This window comes from Macrobrachium nipponense, chromosome 15 (assembly GCF_015104395.2).
Source record: "Macrobrachium nipponense isolate FS-2020 chromosome 15, ASM1510439v2, whole genome shotgun sequence".
NCBI lineage: Eukaryota > Metazoa > Arthropoda > Malacostraca > Decapoda > Palaemonidae > Macrobrachium > Macrobrachium nipponense.
Window position 1 is genome coordinate 44,716,284 of NC_087208.1, and position 20,000 is coordinate 44,736,283.

The 20,000-nt window shown below is 34.6% G+C and overlaps 3 protein-coding genes across 3 annotated transcripts in view; 2 read left to right on the forward strand and 1 right to left on the reverse strand.

Moving 5' to 3' along the window:
- Nucleotides 1-20,000, forward strand: part of LOC135226670 (uncharacterized) — a 126,324-nt gene that overhangs the window by 85,248 nt on the left and 21,076 nt on the right. Inside the window, exons 25-34 of the mRNA XM_064266380.1 lie at nt 1,056-1,098; nt 2,457-2,545; nt 2,782-2,829; nt 2,960-3,231; nt 4,872-4,931; nt 15,459-15,510; nt 16,151-16,198; nt 16,329-16,609; nt 18,764-18,984; nt 19,466-19,489. Coding sequence (XP_064122450.1) covers nt 1,056-1,098; nt 2,457-2,545; nt 2,782-2,829; nt 2,960-3,231; nt 4,872-4,931; nt 15,459-15,510; nt 16,151-16,198; nt 16,329-16,609; nt 18,764-18,984; nt 19,466-19,489 — 1,138 coding nt within the window. The remainder of the gene's footprint in view (nt 1-1,055; nt 1,099-2,456; nt 2,546-2,781; nt 2,830-2,959; nt 3,232-4,871; nt 4,932-15,458; nt 15,511-16,150; nt 16,199-16,328; nt 16,610-18,763; nt 18,985-19,465; nt 19,490-20,000) is intronic.
- On the forward strand, nt 6,313-7,217 carry LOC135194868 (pro-resilin-like). The gene is made up of 3 exons (XM_064221057.1): nt 6,313-6,399; nt 6,664-6,711; nt 6,842-7,217. The coding sequence occupies exons 1-3, from the start codon at nt 6,388-6,390 to the stop codon at nt 7,112-7,114; spliced, it is 333 nt and encodes a 110-aa protein (XP_064077127.1). The 5' UTR covers nt 6,313-6,387; the 3' UTR covers nt 7,115-7,217.
- Nucleotides 18,602-19,443, reverse strand: LOC135194863 (pro-resilin-like). Its single transcript, XM_064221051.1, has 3 exons — nt 19,390-19,443; nt 19,108-19,155; nt 18,602-18,977 (listed from the first exon to the last, which is right to left on the reverse strand). The coding sequence occupies exons 1-3, from the start codon at nt 19,399-19,401 to the stop codon at nt 18,693-18,695; spliced, it is 345 nt and encodes a 114-aa protein (XP_064077121.1). The 5' UTR covers nt 19,402-19,443; the 3' UTR covers nt 18,602-18,692.

Consider the following 20,000-nt stretch of genomic DNA (forward strand, 5'->3'; position numbering starts at 1 on the left):
TTACATGGGATTAAGGCTCTTGCTTGACTCCAGTTAATAGGAAAATTTAAATCTCTCATATGAACGAATAATGCAATCGATATTTTCCCAGTTCTCACAGAATATTGGTGCTGTTTGAGACGTTGTGAAAGAGATTTACCGGATTGTCCGTAACAGACTTTATCACACTTTTTGCAAAGAATTTCATATATGCAGCCTGATAGATCTTTAGGAGAATTTTTTATTACTAAACTTTTGACATTAATATTACTGAAAACAACATTTATGTTAAAAAGCTTTAAAATTCTAGGAATATCTAAAAACCTTTCATCATAGGGTAATTTCAGAATGTTATGCTTACTAAATTCAAGTTTGTCATTAGTTAGTTTCCTTTCAAGAGCAATATAGCATTCTGTTTGTACGATACAGCGATTATTATACAAAAATATATTATAAAAATAGTCAATCGAGCAATCAATATTACTTTACTAAATCTGTGTTTTGCGACAGTTCTTTTTAGTAGTCAAATTTATAGAGAACCATAATATAAAAATGTTATATGAACACATCGTTCTATCTTTAAGGATTATTATACTAAACCTTTGACTACGATGTATTTATTTCTCTCTCATCAAAGAATGTAGACTTCATTACATAAAAAATAAATCATTCGAGCGTTTAAAATTAATTAAAGAAACCCTTGATGCAAACGCATTATTTCTTGATCATCAAGTGAAAACTTTTCACCCAAATGCCGGTATAATGCAGGCAACTTTGACAATTCCCTTTGGCCAATATCTTTTTCTGGAAAACAATAATGCAAAAAACTTACTGAATACATCATACGAGTCCTAACAAAATTATTTAAAGAAACCTATGAGAACGAGAATATATCAAATATTATAAAGTTAGGTCATTCTACAGACCTGGTAAGAGAATCCCTAAGATTCGAGTCTGGGGATTACTGATTTTCAAAGATCCTTGATCGGTGTTATAGGATGCCTGAGAGGAGAGATCTTGCTGGCCCGGTCACTCAGAGCACACTTTAGTAACTGTGCATATTGGTTGAACCATAGGCACCTTTACGGAAGACATATTTACTACACTCTTTATCACCAGGTCAGTGTATTGATATGTTTATGTATATATGTACATTAAAATATACAGATCTACAATTATAATTATATGTATATATATACTATATTTCTATGTACATATATATTTAAATATACATATACAAATATAGATATACTACATAAACCAATCTGTATATACTGATTCATAGCCATAATTCCTTTTAAGAATTGAGTCGTTGGTATTCCAAAAGGCAACTATATCCACAACTCCACTTACTATTAGCAATACGTCTACACTTAAAGAATCCCTCCTCCAGGAACATTTCACTCCCACTTGACAATTACCTACGGCTTTTGAAAATGACTGATTGATTGCTTCCCTCGTTCCTTTGAGGAACTTCGCCTTAGCCGTCAGACTTCTTCTTCTTCTCCTTCTTCATCTTCTTCTGTCTGCATACTTGGGAAGGTCGAACTCTATCTGTCAGTGGGTCTCTTGTGTAGAAGCAGCTGTTTTGGAAAAGCTTAGAGGTCGTTCCTGGTCGTTTAGGCAATTGTGGATAAAAATGAAGGTATGAAAATTGTAATGTTTGTCATGCTATGTTTACGTTTTCTATGTTAGTTAACATTAAATTGTCAATGATGACTAAAATAGCTTTTGATTTACTTTTCATTGGTGTACTTAACTTTCATTATTTGATCACACTCATGTTTTGTCAGATGAGGGTAAAGGTATATTTATATACATACAATATATGTATGTATATAAAGATAAATGCCACGAAGGAAAAATAAACGAAGGAGTCTGCGAGATCTTTCGACTTAAAGGGCTTTTAAGTCGAAAGATCTCGCAGACTCCTTCGTTTAATTTTCCTTCGTGGCATTTATCTTTCTTAATGGATTTATCACGTTCCTAACTTTCGTGATTCTGTTATACATGTATGTATATATATATATATACTATATATATATATATATATATATATATATATATATATATGCGTGTGTGTATAAAAAAATATAGTATTATATATGTAAATATATACTAATATCTATATCTATATGTAAATATATAAATACAAATAATATATATATATATATATATATATAGAATAATATATTAATAATATATATATTATACATTAGAGAGAGAGAGAGAGAGAGAGAGAGAGAGAGAGAGAGAAGAGAAATATATCATTGTGCAAACCACCTTCACTTTGTGTACGCGCTTCCAAATGTCAGTATTTACAAACCTCCAAAATAAAAATCTAGATCGCGCTACTATGAGGAAGGCAGCGACCCCTAATACCCCGAGTTACCCATAGGTCTACTTAGGAAACTTGAGGCAAAAACAAGACCAGAGGAAGGTGAGGAGCCACACCTACCTACCTACCTGACGAGGAGGAGGAGACTCGCCCAATATAATGGAGGAAGGTGAGGGAAAAGACACGCAGAGATCCTCAGATCCTCAGACAATCAACATGAACTCCAAGGTTCGGATTCTTTCTCTTGAAGTTTTGTATAATGATTTTGAAACAAAATGTCTTTTAATATTTACAGTTAATCTCTTGCTTTAAAATACTCTATCTTTTATTAGTGACCACAACGCTTGAAGGAATATTAATAAAAAATATTCTACTTTATGTTTAGGAGGCTAAAAAAATGTTAACTTAATATAGATTATCAAAATAATATTAATATATTTCTAAATGTTTATCTTATCTTCCAGGTCCTTCTTGTTGTACTCGGCTTGGCTGCCCTTGCCTACGCCCGCCCTGTGAGTATCAGTGTTTTTAGTAAATTCAAAGTGATTTATTAGTTTATAGAAATTGTAGAATATACTTGCAAGAATCCTACCAAAGAGAAGTCCTTACATTTGACTAATAGTTTGCTTCTTAACCTTCCAGGGATCCTCCGAGGAATCCTTCGAGTCCGGTGAGGCCAAGTACAACTTCAACTGGGCCGTGAGAGACGAGTCCTCCGAGAACGACTTCGGACACCAGGAGGCCCGCGACGGAGACAACACCCAGGGATCCTACTACGTCCACCTTCCCGACGGCCGCCTCCAGACCGTCAAGTACTTCGTCGACGGAGACTCCGGATACGTGGCTGAGGTCAACTACGACGGAGAGGCTCGATTCCCAGACTCAGCCTCCTACGAGTCCAACGAATCCAAATAAGCGATTGGCCACTGACTGTCTCACGATTTAATTTGAGATTATTTGATAAATTATTGACGACTTATTTATGACCGTATTTGAATAAAGACGAATAGTACCTACGTATTTGTTTTATCCTTATTAACAATATTAGATATATGTGATGATAACTTGCTGTTGCATAAATATTAATGATGAAAATAGTAGTGGGACAAATTACCAAAACAAAATCTTTTAGGTTTTCGACACAATCAATCTTCCAAATGAATTTTTCAGTAAAATCTACATATTTTACATCAGACATCTTCAATAGAATTGCCCCTACAGACAGAAATAAATAAATGAAAATATATATGATATAACCTATGGTAAACTTTAGAAATAGGTTTAGTAAAATCTAAGTGTCTTTTAGATAGGGCGATAGTACTTATGTCCTGACCCAAGTTCTACTTTCTCTGGGTGTATAAAAATACGAGATTTTTACATACTACATTTTATAGCAAGTCAACCATCTTAAAAAATTATTTATCAATAGTTTAATGTGTAATATATATATATATATAATATATGTATATATATATATATATATATATATATATATATATATATATATATATATAGAAAATCAATTCTTCTGTTAAAACTTGACACGTCTCAAGTATATAAGGCCCATTAAAACACTGGTTTATAGTTAAGGAATATATATTTCGGTGGACTGACTCCCACCATTATCAAGTATTTCTAAAGTTTACCATAGGTTATATAATATATTTTCATTCATTTATTTTTGTCTGTAGAGGCAATTCTATTATTTGAAGAAATAAAAGGTAAAATATATACATTTTATTGAAAAATACACATGGAAGATTGATTGTGTCGAAAACCTCGAAAAATATTTTTTGTGATTTTGTGTCCACTGCTATTTTCATCTTTATTATTTATCATTACTTCAATAGCAAGTTATCATTGCATATATATTTAACATTCACTACTTGATAAGGTTGGGAGACGGTCCACCGTCTGAGTGTTTTAATGGGCCTTTTAATATATATAGATATATATAAATATATATAATATATATATATATATTATATATATTTATATATAGTATATATATATATATATATATTATATAATATATATATATATATATATATATATATATATATATATAGACTAATATTATGAATTAGATAAAAAAAAAAAGATACCGACAGTCTAAACAAGCAAAATTGTCTTTCCAAAGTCGTCGGATCCATAACAAGCACAAAAATATACATATCTCGATTATATGAGAATATTTTACAGGACTTGGTGAATAGTTCGTGCTAGATCTTTCGTGTCAACTTCAAGTGCAGAAGTTAAACTATAACTTCTCTTTGGTGAATGTCCAAACGCACCACGCAGTCACATTTTCGTATATTAAAAATCCAGAACTATATCAATGAATTCTATTATTTGTCAAGGTGTTGGTCAGATAATGTTTTTAACTTGAAAAAACATATCTACTGCATAATTGCTGGTTTTTAGCTCTATTATTTGTAAACACCGAGGATGAACACAGTTAAGGTGTTGCTAAGTCAATGTTTTAAACTCTTACCAAAAATAAAATCTATTGATATAATTGCGGATTTTTAATTTGCAACAATTTAATCTTCAGCATAGTCACGGATCTTTGCCAAGAGAACTGCTTAACTTTTGAGAAGCGTATTGACAACAAGTAAAAAAAAATGCACCTAATCTCTCTTATAATCAAGGCCACTGAAAATAGATCTATCTTCTGGTGATCTTGGTATAATGCAATATGAGCCACGGCCCACGATTCTTTATCCACAGCCCGGTGGTGACCTATCCTGCATCGTTGCCAGGTGCACGATTATGGATAACTTTAAACTTAAATAAAAATAAAAAAAAATACTGAGGCTAGTGGACTGCAATTTGAAATGTTTGATGGCTGGAGGGTGGATGATCAACATACCAATTTGCAGCCCTCTAGCCTCAGTAGTTTTCAAGTTCTTTGGGAGGACGGATAGATAACGCTGGCACAATATTTTTCCTTTACAGAAAACTAAAAAGTGATGTTATGTTGCAAATACATTGATTCTTTTAAAGTTTTTTGATGGAAAGATTTCCAACTGAATTGCTGACAATTTTGTAAGTAATAACAAGATAGACAACTAGGCTTCTGGCATATTTTGAGTGCAATAATAGCAAGATGAACGACTGAATTGCTGACATTTTTGTGTGCGATAATGACAAAATAGACAATTGACTGCTGACATATTTTGAGTGCAATAACGGCAAGATGAACGACTAAATTGCTGACATTTTTTAGCGCAATAATGACAAAATAGGCAATTCACTTTGTAAGTGTAATAGTAACAAGGCAGACAACTGTATTGCTGACATTTTGGTAAGTGTAATAATGACGAAATAACAAAAATGCTGCTGATATTTTTGCAAGTGCAATAGTGACAAGATAGATAACTGACTGCTGACATTTTTTAGTGCAGTAATGACCAGGTAGACAGCTGTACTGCTGACATTGTTTCAAATATAATAATGAATAGTGACAAGATTGACAATTGACTGCTGACATTTTTTGTAAGCGCAATAATGGCAAGATAGAAAATTGACTGCTGACATTTTTTGTAAGTGCAATAATGACAAGGTAGACAACTGACTACTGACATTTTTCAAAAAATACAATAAAGACTAGTGACAAGATAGAAATTTTCTGTGTCATGACAAGTAAAAAATTGGGTAAGCACCTTTTTTTTTATATGCAGGCGACATACACGCACACACACATACATGCATATGCGTGTGTACGTGTGTGTGTATGTATGTGAGATATGCATACATATTACAAGCATCACAGACAGTGAGGAGACAGGTAAAGGAGAAAGAGATCCCAAGGCCTCAAATTTTGCAAACTACACCCATCATTGTCAGATGCAATGCAAGTCGTAGAACTGAATAACTGAATAGGAACCGAGCAGATTGGATTAGGAAATCTAAAATTACCCCTTTCGACTCCTTAAGAAACTTCGGATGAAAAATCAAGGCTTGTTAGAAAGGTTAGGGGCCACGCCTACCTGACGAAGTAGCCCTGGTATATATTGGCGAGCATCGAAGGACAAGAACAGAGATCCTGAGATACTTCTACAATCAACATGAACGCTAAGGTATGGATTCCACTTCTCCAAAGTTTGAAGGATTGAGATGAATGTTATACCTTTGTAAGCTTATAATCTTGCAATTTATATTCTATTTATTTGTAAATTTGTCTCATTTTCTAATAACTGACCTCCTCTTTCTGTATTTCCCATTACTATCTGTTACTTCTTTCGAATGAACACCATAATATTTAGGAAGTAAAAAAAAAGGTTAGTTTGATATAGACTATTAAAAGAAATTATAATATTTCCAAATAATTATTTTCCTTCCAGGTCTTACTTGTTATACTCGGCTTGGCCGCCCTCGCCTACGCCCGCCCTGTGAGTATCAATGGCTGTAATATTTTCAAAGTGATTTATTAGTTTAAAGAGATTGAGAAATATATTTGCAAGAATCCTACTAAGGAGAAGCCCTTACATTTGACTAATAGTTTGCTTCTTGACCTTCCAGGGATCCTCCGAGGAATCCTTCGAATCCAGCGAGGCCAAGTACAACTTTAACTGGGCCGTGAGAGACGAGTCCTCCGAGAACGACTTCGGACACCAGGAGGCCCGCGACGGAGACAATACCCAAGGATCCTACTACGTCCGCCTTCCCGACGGCCGCCTCCAGACCGTCAAGTACTTCGTCGACGGAGACTCCGGATACGTGGCTGAGGTCAACTACGACGGAGAGGCTCGATTCCCCGACTCAGCCTCCTACGAGTCCAACGAATCCAAGTAAACAAACAGCTGCTGACAAGACCTCTCCAGAATATTCTTCTTTCTCTGCTAAATTATTGACGACTTATTTATGATCTTTGAACGAATAAATGAATGAGAAATGACTTTTATGTTTGGTTTTGCCTTTTCTAAGGTCGCTGGTTTGTCTGGATAAGGCTTTTAAACCTTATTGTAAATACAAAATCTGACCTAATTTCAGATACAAGAAATTCGTAGCCGAGATCTCTCGTCCTTTAAGAAGACATTGCGGTATTCACTTGTATCATGAAGTCACGTGCATCTACTGGGATTTTTAAGATATAGATATATATATATATATATATATATATATATATATATATATATATATATATATACTATATATACACATATATATATATATATATACATATATATATATATATATATATATATATATATATATATATATATATATATATATTATATATATTGAGTGATTATAATCACTTTAGCACGTGATTCATTTATCACACATATCCACAGGTGAAAAATAAGAGACAGCGTGTAGGTCCTGACCGGTTTGGTTTTTTTCGGCTTTATTTTCAGCCATTGACAAAGGACTGATACATAGTATTAGAATTCACGAGTATATATACTACAAAGACAGATACTAACGAACATACACACAACCGTTTTGAGACTGCAGATCCACCCACAGGCAGGTGTCAAGGTAGGAGCGGCTTTCAAAAATCATTTGGTTAAAATTTTCAATAAATTCTCAAGGGATACTACCGCTTAGGGTACAAGTCCACACCTGACAGGTGTCAGGGAGGCGGGGTTGAACATCTCATTACCACTACTGCCCCCTTACTGTGTTTTACAAATATAATAATCCTATTTTTCATATATCTCTACAGCCAACCTTAAAATCTAAACATTTACAAATTTTCTTTTGATATTAAAGGATCAAGTTTATACATTCCTTGACTGATGTTCATATTATTGTTGTAACTTTCTTTTATAAAAACTATATCAATGTATTCCTTTCCGATGCATTATTAGAACACCCAGCTTTTTTTTGCCCCTTCCCAGTTTAATAGCATGATTGTCCTCACTAACATATACAAATATACCACTATTTCCCTGTGCATATCTCACACATTGTTTATGTTGTTCTATTCTTTTTTCAAGTGCTTTCCCCGTTTGACCAATGTAAGGTTGTCACAAGACTTACACAGGATGTATATACACATCCTTTAGCATTGTCGGGGGAGTTCTTAATAAGTACCTGTTTGCAATTTTTTATTATTTTTAAAAACTACATTAACACCAAAATTCTTCAAGAGATGTGGGATAACCTTTCATATTACTATTATAAGGTAGTACAAGCAAATTTTTGTTGGTTGTAAGGTTCTTTTTGATTTTGATACATGGTCTTTTTTGCCGCTTTAATGCATTGTTTAGTATATTATCTGGATATTTCAGTTTCTTGCCTGTATTCCGAATCTTATCTATTTCCTCATCTATATATTCTGGGCTACATACCCGTAGTGCTCTTAAAAACATGGAAGCAAAACACTGATCTTTTAACCTTATTGTTTTGTCCAGAATAGAAATGTACATAGGAAGAAATATTAGTAGGTTTTCTGTAAACACTATACTTAAACCCACTACTATTTCTCCGTATGAGGACATCCAAAAAGGGTAGGCATCATCTTTTTCCCATTTCCATAGTATAATTTAATTGATGGTACTAATTGATTTAACCTGGCAAAAAAGTTATTACATCTTCATTCCCTGGCCATACACAAATTATGTCGTCAACATATCTAAACCAAGGTACATTGCGTGGTATATTATTTAAAATTTTCTTTTCAAAAAATTCCATATATAAAATTACTTAGCACTGGGGGACAGAGGGTTTCCCATTGCCATACCAAAATTTTGTGAGTAGAACAATTTTCAATTTAATTCAAATTTACAGTCTTTAACACATAATTTTATTAGTTCAATTAAGGTGCTTTTAGAAATGGAATATCCAGTTTGTTTGTTTTTCTAATAATTCCGATAGAAACTCCAATAAATCATCAATAGGCACTTTTGTGAATAGAGATACTACATCAAAGCTCAGAAGTCTCGATCACTATTACTTTTACACTATTTATTCATCTATCAGGTCCACATTATTCTTAATATTGGCATTAGAGATGTTACCTACCAAGGTGGTTAAAGTGATATCCACTAAATATTTTGCTAATTTATAAGATGCGGAACCCACTGAGCTGATAATTGGTCTGGCAGGGAAGTTTGTTTTATGGGTTTTTATCGTACCATACATATACGGTAGTGATGGGGAGGTCACACACACCTTCTTTATAAGACTTTCGTTGCCTTTTAACAGATTTTTAACTTTTTTATTAAAACCACTATTCACACTTTCTATCGGGTTCTTATTTAATTCTTTATAAGTGCTATTATCACCCAAAAGACTTTCCATTTTTTCTATGTATTCATTTTTGTTTAAAATTACTATGGTACCTGATTTATCTGCTTTTGTCATGTGTATATCTTTATCTTTTTTCAGTTCATTGATGGCATTCATAAATCTTTTGGGTACGTTTGTGGTGTCTGACTTTTTCATGCTTCCATAAATCACTCCCTTAATTATGTTGACATCTTCACTAGTTAAATCACTATATTTTTCTAAGTTGCACAGTAATTTATATATGGAATTTTTTGAAAAGAAAATTTTAAATAATATAATTCCACGCAATGTACCTTGGTTTAGATATGTTGACGACATAATTTGTGTATGGCCAGGGAATGAAGATGTAAATAACTTTTTTGCCAGGTTAAATCAATTAGTACCATCAATTAAATTTACTATGGAAATAGAAAAAGATGAATGCCTACCCTTTTTGGATGTCCTCATACGGAGAAATAGTACTGGGAAGGGGCAAAAAAGCTGGTGTGTTCTAATAATGCATCGGAAAGGAATATCATTGAATCTAGTTTTATAAAAGAAAGTTACAACAATAATATGAACATCAGTCAAGGAATGTATAAACTTGATCCTTTAATATCAAAAGAAATTTGTAAACTGTTTAGATTTTAAGGTTGGCTGTAGAGATATATGAAAAATAGGATTATTATATTTGTAAACACAGTAAAGGGGGCAGTAGTGGTAATGAGATGTTCAACCCCGCCTCCCTGACATCTGTCAGGTGTGGACTTGTACCCTAGCAGTAGTATCCCTTGAGAATTTATTGTAAATTTTAGCCTAATGATTTTTGAAAGCCACTCCTACCTTGACACCTGCCTGTGGGTGGATCTGCAGTCTCAAACGGTTGTGTGTATGTTCGTCAGTACTGTCTTTGTAGTATATATACTCGTGAATTCTAATACTATGTATCAGTCCTTTGTCAATGGCTTGAAAATAAAGCCGAAACCGGTCAGGACCTACACCCTGTCTCTTATTTTTCACCTGTGGATATGTGTGATATATATATACATACACACACACACACACACACACACACACATATATATATATATATATATATATATATATATATATATATATATATATATATATATATATATGTATCATTATTTTATATTTGAAAATCAAAGTGGTATAATATTGTCTTGAAAAATAGTGGATTGGCTAACCTTGACATGATTCAACCTTTGTTAGGTGAAATCACATCATTCGAGCACTTAAAATGACTTGAAGAAACCTTTATAAAACCTATATTTATAATCTTTATCATCAAAGAACAGTCTTCGCCCAAAACTGCAGAGTCACGCACCAGGCAATTACAGACCTCAACTCGGAACCGATTATACCCAAAGTAAACATTGGCCCGGGGAGAGTTGTCACGAATACGTTACATAGCTATCCGTATAACTACGTACTTCCTTACTTTTTTTGTGTGTATTTTTGTCACGGCACAGACGAAGGGAAGGAATTTCGTGGTATTTAAATTTTTCCGCTCGTGTTTTTGGTTGATTGTGATTCGTAAGAGTTGTTTCGCTAGAGTAAACAGTATGTGTGCCCTTGGAGTCCTAGACTTCAGGCTGCTCTCTCTCTCTCTCTCTCTCTCTCTCTCTCTCTCTCTCTCCCTTTCTGGTTATCTTTCTATCTATCACTTTTTTTCTCCTCCTCGCTTTCGCTCGTTCTCTTTGCCCTACTGTCTTTCGCTCTCCTTTTTCATTCGCTCTCTTTCTCTCTCTCAATCTGACGCACGCTCGCTTTGACCTGCTCTCTTTCTTTATTTCTCCCTCTGGCTTGCTAGTTTTCTCTTTCCCTTTATCTCGCTCACGCTCGCCCTCTTTGGCACGCTCTCTACCGCTCTCTTTTTCTCTTTCGCTTTCTCTCATTGACTCGCTCTCTTTCTCTCTTCCTGGCATTCGCTTGCTTACGCTCGCTCAATTTCTCGCTGTCATTCTCTCTATGGTACTATCACTTTCGCTGTCTGTATCTCTTTGGCTCGCTCTCTTACACACTTTGACCCTCTCTCTCTCTCTCTCTCTCTCTCTCTCTCTCTCTCTCTCTCTTTGGCTTTCTCTCATGGCACGCTCTCTTTCCTCTCTTACTCGCTCTCTCTCTCTCTCTCTCTCTCTCTCTCTCTCTCTCTCGGTTTTTTATCTCTTTCTTGCCATCTCTCTCTTTTTTACTCTTTCTTTCTCTCTTTTTGTCTTTTTCTCTTGGCACTCCCTCTTTCCTCTCTTACTCGCTCTCTCTCTCCCTCTCTCTTTGGCTCGCTTTTTTTCTCTCTTTCTCGCTATCTCTCTCACTTTGACTCTGTCTCTCTCTTTGTCTTTGTTTTCTCTTAGCACGATCTTCCTTCTCTCGCCTCTCTCTTTCCCCTTTGGCTCTCATCTTTTTGGTTCCGTCTTACTTGCCATCTCTCTCTTTTTTACTGTCTCTTTCTCTCTCTGTCATTTTCTCTTTCTCTCTCCCTCTCTCTCTCTCTATCTTTCTCTCTCTCTATTTGGCTCGCTCTTCTTCTCTCTTTCTCGCTATCTCTATCTCTTTGACTCTCTCTCTTTCTCTCTCTCTCTTTGTCTTTTTCTCTTGGCACGATATCTCTCTCTTTTCTCTCTCTCTCTCACTTCATGCCGGACTGGACACTTCATCTCAAATGGTCCATTTGAAAATGTTTGCAAAGCAGTCACGAATGATATAAAATCGTTGAAGACTAAACAGAGACAACTTGGCGCTGGTTCATAGCACTCATAAGTGACCAACTCCTTTAGAGGGACGATCATAAAAGCTTGTGCTTTTTATTTTTTTCATTTTTGATTTTTTAGTATTTCATTTGTCACAAGGGGTAATGCTGATAAGCGTTACTGTCTGGGTATCAAAGTTGTTTATAAAGAAATATATATTGTGATATATCTACACATATTATATGCTATATGGTACATGTTAGATATCATATATATTATTAGCATATATATATATGTATATATATAATATTATATTAAATATATTATATATATAAATTAAAATATACATGCAATATAAAAACACTGTATCGTGCTCCTAAGAAATCAATAGAGGGATCCACAGTAATATCCTTGTTTATCTAGATATAATATATTTATGGAAATATATACAAAGCTTAAACCTTTCGTCCATCCTCCGTGGACTTGATCAACTAAGCAAATCAGACATGGTATTGGTGGAGAATTCCAAATAAACATAAACAGACAAAAAATATTCACAAGGTTAAAAAATGCGAACAACGTCATTGGGTCGCATTCTTTTCCATAATTCGCTGTGATCTTCGAGGCGGGACAAAGCGCCGGTCTTCTTCCTGAATGACATCTTGAGGGTCGTTAACCAAAAAGGTAGTTTCCAGATTAGACTCTGGAACGGGCGAAGGGTGATTATCTACATTATCAGATTGAAGGAGGCTGTACACATTTCTGAAGTTCTTTATTCTGGCCCTTTTGCTAATTTCTTCACTCAAAAGTAAATTGTTCTGTATTCCAGTATTCCCCTCAAAGGTGTCATTCAAAGTGATGAGAGCTCCTTCCACAATTCTCCTAGTGGTCCTATCCGCACTATTATAAATAACTTTTCCTTCCTTGAAGTCGATGGCATGATCGGATTCCCAACCATGCTTGGCAATGGTGCTGTAAACGTTGCCCAAGCGGCAACCTGCAACATGTTCACGTTTCCTTTGGTCCAGGGAACGACCGCTTTCACCAATATAGCATTTGTCACAATTTTTACATCCTATAGCATAGACTCCAACATCGGTGTTTGGTTTTCTGCAATTGTTTTTGATAATTTTCTTTTTAAGAGTATTAGGGTATTGAAAAACTACGCTATACCCATGTTTTTCTTTTCTAAGATTATTGGAAACTTTTTCCAGGTCATGATTATAAGGAAGGGGAAGGCATTTAAAATTAGCTTTCGAACAACGTTCCCTTGGATTATAAAACATTTGTCTGGCTCTAGAAAGACATCTGTCGATAAAAAACTTGGGGTAACATAACTTATTGAAACTCTTAGTCAAGAATTGAATTTCCTGGTCAATGAAACTAGGGTCACTAATTCGAAAAGCTCTAAAAAACAAATTCGTCAGAACGTTGCGTTTGATTTTCTCGAACGTTGTTCGACTGCTAATTTTAAATGCCTTCCCCTTCCTTATAATCATGACCTGAAAAAAGTTTCCAATAATCTTAGAAAAGAAAGACATGGGTAGTAGTTTTTCAAAACCCTAATACTCTTAAAAAGAAAATTATCAAAAACAATTGCAGAAAACCAAACACCGATGTTGGAGTCTATGCTATAGGATGTAAAAATTGTGACAAATGCTATATTGGTGAAAGCGGTCGTTCCCTGGACCAGAGGAAACGTGAACATGTTGCAGCTTGCCGCTTGGGCAACGTTTACAGCGCCATTGCCAAGCATGCTTGGGAATCCGATCATGCCATCGACTTCAAGGGAGGAAAAGTTATTTATAAGAGTGCGGATAGGACCACTAGGAGAATTGTGGAAGGAGCTCTCATCACTTTGAATGACACCTTTGAGGGGAATACTGGAATACAGAACAATTTACTTTTGAGTGAAGAAATTTGCAAAAGGGCCAGAATAAAGAACTTCAGAAATGTGTACAGCCTCCTTCAATCTGATAATGTAGATAATCACCCTTCGCCCGTTCCAGAGTCTAATCTGGAAACTACCTTTTTGGTTAACGACCCTCAAGATGTCATTCAGGAAGAAGACCGGCGCTTTGTCCCGCCTCGAAAATCACAGCGAATTATGGAAAGGAATACGACCCAATGACTTGTTCGCATTTTTTAACCTTGTGAATATTTTTTGTCTGTTTATGTTTATTTGGAATTCTTCACCAATACCATGTCTGATTTGCTTAGTGATCAAGTCCACAGGAGGATGGACGAAAGGTTTAAGCTTTGTATATATTTCCATAAATATATTATATCTAGATAAACAAGGATATTACTGTGGATCCCTCTATTGATATACATACATATTGTATATTACTATACATACATACATACATATATATATATAATATATATATATATATAGATATATATATATAACATATATAGATTTTAGTAGAAGGAGCAACAGTAATATTCTTGTTTATCAAGACTTTTCAATGCTTAGACCTTTCTTCCATCCGTCTGTGAACTTGATCACTGAAGGAAGGACGAAGGCTGTAAGTATTGTATAAATATTTCTATAAATATATATCGTCTTGAAAAACAAGAATATCGCTGTGGATCCTTTCTACATATATATATATATATATATATATATATATATATATATTATATATATATACTATATCTATATATATATAATAATATAATAATATATATTATATTATATATATTATAGATATAGATAGTATTTAGTATATTAATACATATATATAAGATATATATAGATATAATAATATATATATATGATACGTATATATATAATATAATATATATATATATAATATTTTATATAGGTATATATCTATATATATAATATATAGTATATATGATATATATATATATATATATATATATAATATATATATAATGTTTGTACGTATGTACTGTTTCAAGCGCACACACGGGTTATACTCCCAGTCAGCATTTTCCAAACACAGAGAGAGAGAGAGAGAGAGAGAGAGAGAATATTGTTCTCATTTTGCAAAGCACGTGCCTGCAATCCTGAGACCTAATAAATGAATGATATAAATTAATATAAAAGCATAAACAGAATTGGGAAACTTACTTTACCCTTAAGTCTTCTTAGGAAACTTCTAGCAAAAACAAGAACTCAGGAAGGCGACGGACCACGCCTACTCATAGGATCTCGCTATATAATGTTCTGCGGCGAGGGACAAGGCACAGAGATCCTCAGATACTCCTGCAGTCAACATGAACTCCAAGGTATGCATAGATCTGATGCCCTACAAGACACGACTTGATACTACTTGTTATCCTATTGGATGCGATGATGGCGTGTCAGTACATATATTTTTATTTCAATTTAAGTTTTTTGACACGTTTCTGTGTGATATCCTACATGACTTTTTCACATGCAGCCTTTTGAAACAGTTTTACGAGGTATCCTATAGGACTTTTCGCCAACAGTCTTTTGACAATTGTACGTGATATCCTATAGTACGTTTCACTCAACAGCCTTATGGTGCATTTCTCGTGATATAGGACTTAACACCTAGAGTCTTTTGACACAACTCTACGTGATATCCTACAGGACGTTTCACTCAACAGCCCTTCGGCACATTTTTCGTGATATCTTATAGGATTAACACCTACAGTCTTTTGACACAACTCTACGTGATATCCTATAGGACTTTTCACCTACAGTTTTTGACACTTTTCTACGTGAAATCCTACAGGACGTTTCACTCAACAGCCTTTTGATACATTTCTCGTGATATTCTATAGGACTTCTCATTTGTCTGGGTTGGTATTTAGTCATGCTATGAATTTCCGATCTCCGAAAATAGACAATAGAAGATGATTATCATCTAATTATCAATTGAATAATCTGCATTTATTCCAGGTCCTTCTCGTTGTCTTGGGCTTGGCCGCCCTCGCCTACGCCCGCCCTGTGAGTATCAATGTCTTTAGTAAATTCAAAGTAATTCACTAGCTTAAAGATATTGAGAAATATATTTGCAAGAATCCTACTAAGGAGAAGTCCTTACATACGACTAATAGTTCGCTCCTTGACCCTCCAGGGATCCTCCGAGGAGAGGTCCTTCGAATCCTTCGAGTCCGGCGAGGCCAAGTACGACTTCAACTGGGCCGTGAGAGACGAGTCCTCCGAAAACGACTTCGGACACCAGGAGGCCCGCGACGGAGACAACACCCAGGGATCCTACTACGTCCGCCTTCCCGACGGCCGCCTCCAGACCGTCAAGTACTTCGTCGAAGGAGACTCCGGATACGTGGCTGAGGTCAACTATGACGGAGAGGCTCGATTCCCTGACTCAGCCTCCTACGAGTCCAACGAATCCAAGTAAATTCGCTTAGGATAAACGGTGCAGAAGGTTGACGTCTCCGGATTTAGCCGTAACTTATTGATCAAATATTTATATGATTATGTGAATAAAGTGATGGAAAATAATTTTGTGGTTTATTAACCGTGTGGGGAGAATGTTATTCTCTTTCGTAGTCCAGATCTCTTCATTGCATTTAATAAACTCAAAAAAGGCACCTCGTTTTGAAATAAAGAACACATAGCCAGTATTAACAATTATATAACTTCAGAATGAAATCTTCAATGGGAATAAATCATTCATATATATCTATGAAATACAATATTCAATCACGTCTGAGATTACCACAAGCAAACGTTGTAAACAGTACAATCTTTCACTCTTCGTCACCTCTTAAAAGTCTTGTTCTGATTTAGTTGTTCTGTAAAAAACTAAAGAAAGAAAAACTGAAGTAATATTCTTTTATTACTTTTGTAGTCAACAACGTGAAATAATATTTTCAGAAGCCATGTGCATACGATTAAGTCTAGTTTTAACATTCAAAAGACTTCTGGAAAAAACTTACTATTTTCAATTAGAGTTAGAGCACCAGTGAACACAATTCATACTATAATCTTAAACTGAGACATTGTACATTGAATACTGAATATATTTTTCAAAAAACAAATACGAAATTCCTACAGCAAGATTCTTATATATTCGGACATTGCAATGTCTCTTGCTGGCAAGGAAAACTACCTTACAGAAATACTACTGGATAAATGTGTGTGTGTGTGTGTGTGTGTGTGTGTGTGTGTTTGTGTGTATTTGTGTAGGGGGAAGGTTTCTTTAAGCTGGGTGAGAATTAAAACAAACCATATACACTAAATTATTATTAATATATAGTAAAAAATAAGTTCATGACTAGACCGTAGGGATATCACATGCTATCCTCTGGTTTGGGCAAAGGTATCTTCATTCTATATACTTTGTATGGGAATACCTTCATTCTATACATTTATGCGGGGTACCTACACTATGCATTCTTATAAGGGAGCTATTACTTTCATACTGTATGCTTATATGAGAGGGTATCTTCATTCTCTATACTTAGATAATATGAGGGTACATTTATTCTATACACATATTGGGGTGTCTTCATTCTGTATACCTGAATTATATGAATGTACCTTCATTCTATACACTTCAATGGGATACCTCCACTCTACACCCTTATAAGGAAGCGACTTTCATTCTCTATGCTTACACGAAGTGTAAGTTCATTCTGTATTTTTGAATATATGAGGGTGCCTTCATTCTGTACACCTTTTTAGGGTTTACATTGATTCTGGGTGTCAGTATTTAGAAAATCTGACCCAAGACTGGATGATGACAATAATAAAATCGGAGTTTATCACCAGCATATTATTTTTGTTAAACAGGAAAAATGAAAATAAGTAGGTATACACAGTAAATTTTACCATCTAGAGATGTGTTAATAAGTAAGTCTCTCAAGTAACTAAGGATGGATATATTATGCATTCATTAACTTATTCCATTGCAACTCGAGTTTATCTTTTTTTTTTTTTTACAATGGCTGTATAAACCATATTTACTCATTTTAGACTGGTTTTACAAGTAAGAGTCCGTGCTGACATAATGCCAGTTTTTTCTTGAAGGATTATCCCTATTTAAAAGCAAAAATAAAAAGAAAAAAATATTCAACAAAAAGCGTTGTTTTTGGTTCAAGTTTTCGTATGTCTGTTCATTACAAAGATTAAGCACGAAGTAATGAGTGGATTTTTACCAAGATTTGACCAAATGTGGCCCACATCAATGGTTGAAAGTCATCAGATTTTGAGACAAATCCAAAATAACTTTCGAAGAGTTTTGTGGTCTCCAATTGTATAAATAGATCTCGATGACGTTTCAGCTTTACGTGCAATGATTTTATGTTGATAATTTAGCCTTAAAACTCCTTGAAAACGTTTGTGAATATAGGAATGGACAGGAATATATTGTAAAACAAAATATTATGTTCTATCTTTTCGTTTATTCACATTGATCCATAAATAATTGTCGAAATAATTTAGCAAAATCGAGAAGACTGCAGAGTGTCATCGCTTATTTGGATTCGTTGGACTCGTAGGAGGCTGAGTCGGGGAATCGAGCCTCACCGTCGTAGTTGACCTCAGCCACGTATCCGGAGTCTCCGTCGACGAAGTACTTGACGGTCTGGAGGCGGCCGTCGGGAAGGCGGACGTAGTAGGATCCCTGGGTGTTGTCTCCGTCGCGGGCCTCCTGGTGTCCGAAGTCGTTCTCGGAGGACTCGTCTCTCACGGCCCAGTTGAAGTCGTACTTGGCCTCGCCGGATTCGAAGGATTCGAAGGACCTCTCCTCGGAGGACCCCTGGATGGTCAAGAAGGGAACTATTAGTCGTATGTAAGGAATTCTCCTTAGTAGGATTCTTGCAAATATATTTCTCAATCTCTATAAACTAATAAATTACTTTGAAAATACTAAAGACATTGATACTCACAGGGCGGGCGTAGGCAAGGGCGGCCAAGCCGAGTACAACAAGAAGGATCTGGAAGGAAAATAAACATTTAGAAATATATTAATTACTTTCTAATAATCTATGCTAAATTAACCATTTTTTAACTTTCAAACAGAAAGGACATTTTTATTAACATCCCTTAAAGCTTTATAGTCACTAATGCAATTATGAGTATTTTAAAGCAAAAGATTAATTGTAAACAAAAAGTCTTTTTGTCTCAAAATCATTTCGCAAGACTTCAAGAAGAAGAAGAAGAATCCGGACCTTGGAGTTCATGTTGATTGTCTGAGGATCTGAGGATCTCTGAGTGTCATTTCCCTCACCTTCCTCCATTATATAGGGCGAGCCTCCTCCTCCTCGTCAGGTAGGTAGGTAGGTGTGGCTCCTCACCTTCCTCAGGTCTTGTTTTTACCTCAAGTTTCTTAAGAAGACCTAAGGGTAACTCAGGGTATTAGGGGTCGCTGTCTTCTTCATAGTAGCACGATCTAGATTTTCATTTTCGAATTTTGTAAATGCTGACATTTGAAAGCCCGTACACAAAGCGAAGGTGGTTTACACAATGATGTAGTCTCTCTCTCTCTCTCTCTCTCTCTCTCTCTCTCTCTCTCTCTCTGTGTTTCTATATCTCTCTCAATATATATATATATATATATATATATATATATATATATATATATATATATATATATATATATATATATATATATATATATATATATATATATATATATATCTATATATATATATATATATATATATATATATATATATATATATATATATATATATATATATATATATATATATATATATATATATATATATATATATATATATATATATATATATATATATATATATATATATATATTATA

What these genes read in the sequence shown, in the direction of transcription:
- LOC135194868 (XM_064221057.1), top strand. An exon ending in CCCTCGCCTACGCCCGCCCT is followed by an intron (nt 6,712 to 6,841) that starts GTGAGTATCAAT and finishes TTGACCTTCCAG; the next exon opens with GGATCCTCCGAGGAATCCTT.
- LOC135194863 (XM_064221051.1), bottom strand. An exon ending in CCCTTGCCTACGCCCGCCCT is followed by an intron (nt 18,978 to 19,107) that starts GTGAGTATCAAT and finishes TTGACCATCCAG; the next exon opens with GGGTCCTCCGAGGAGAGGTC.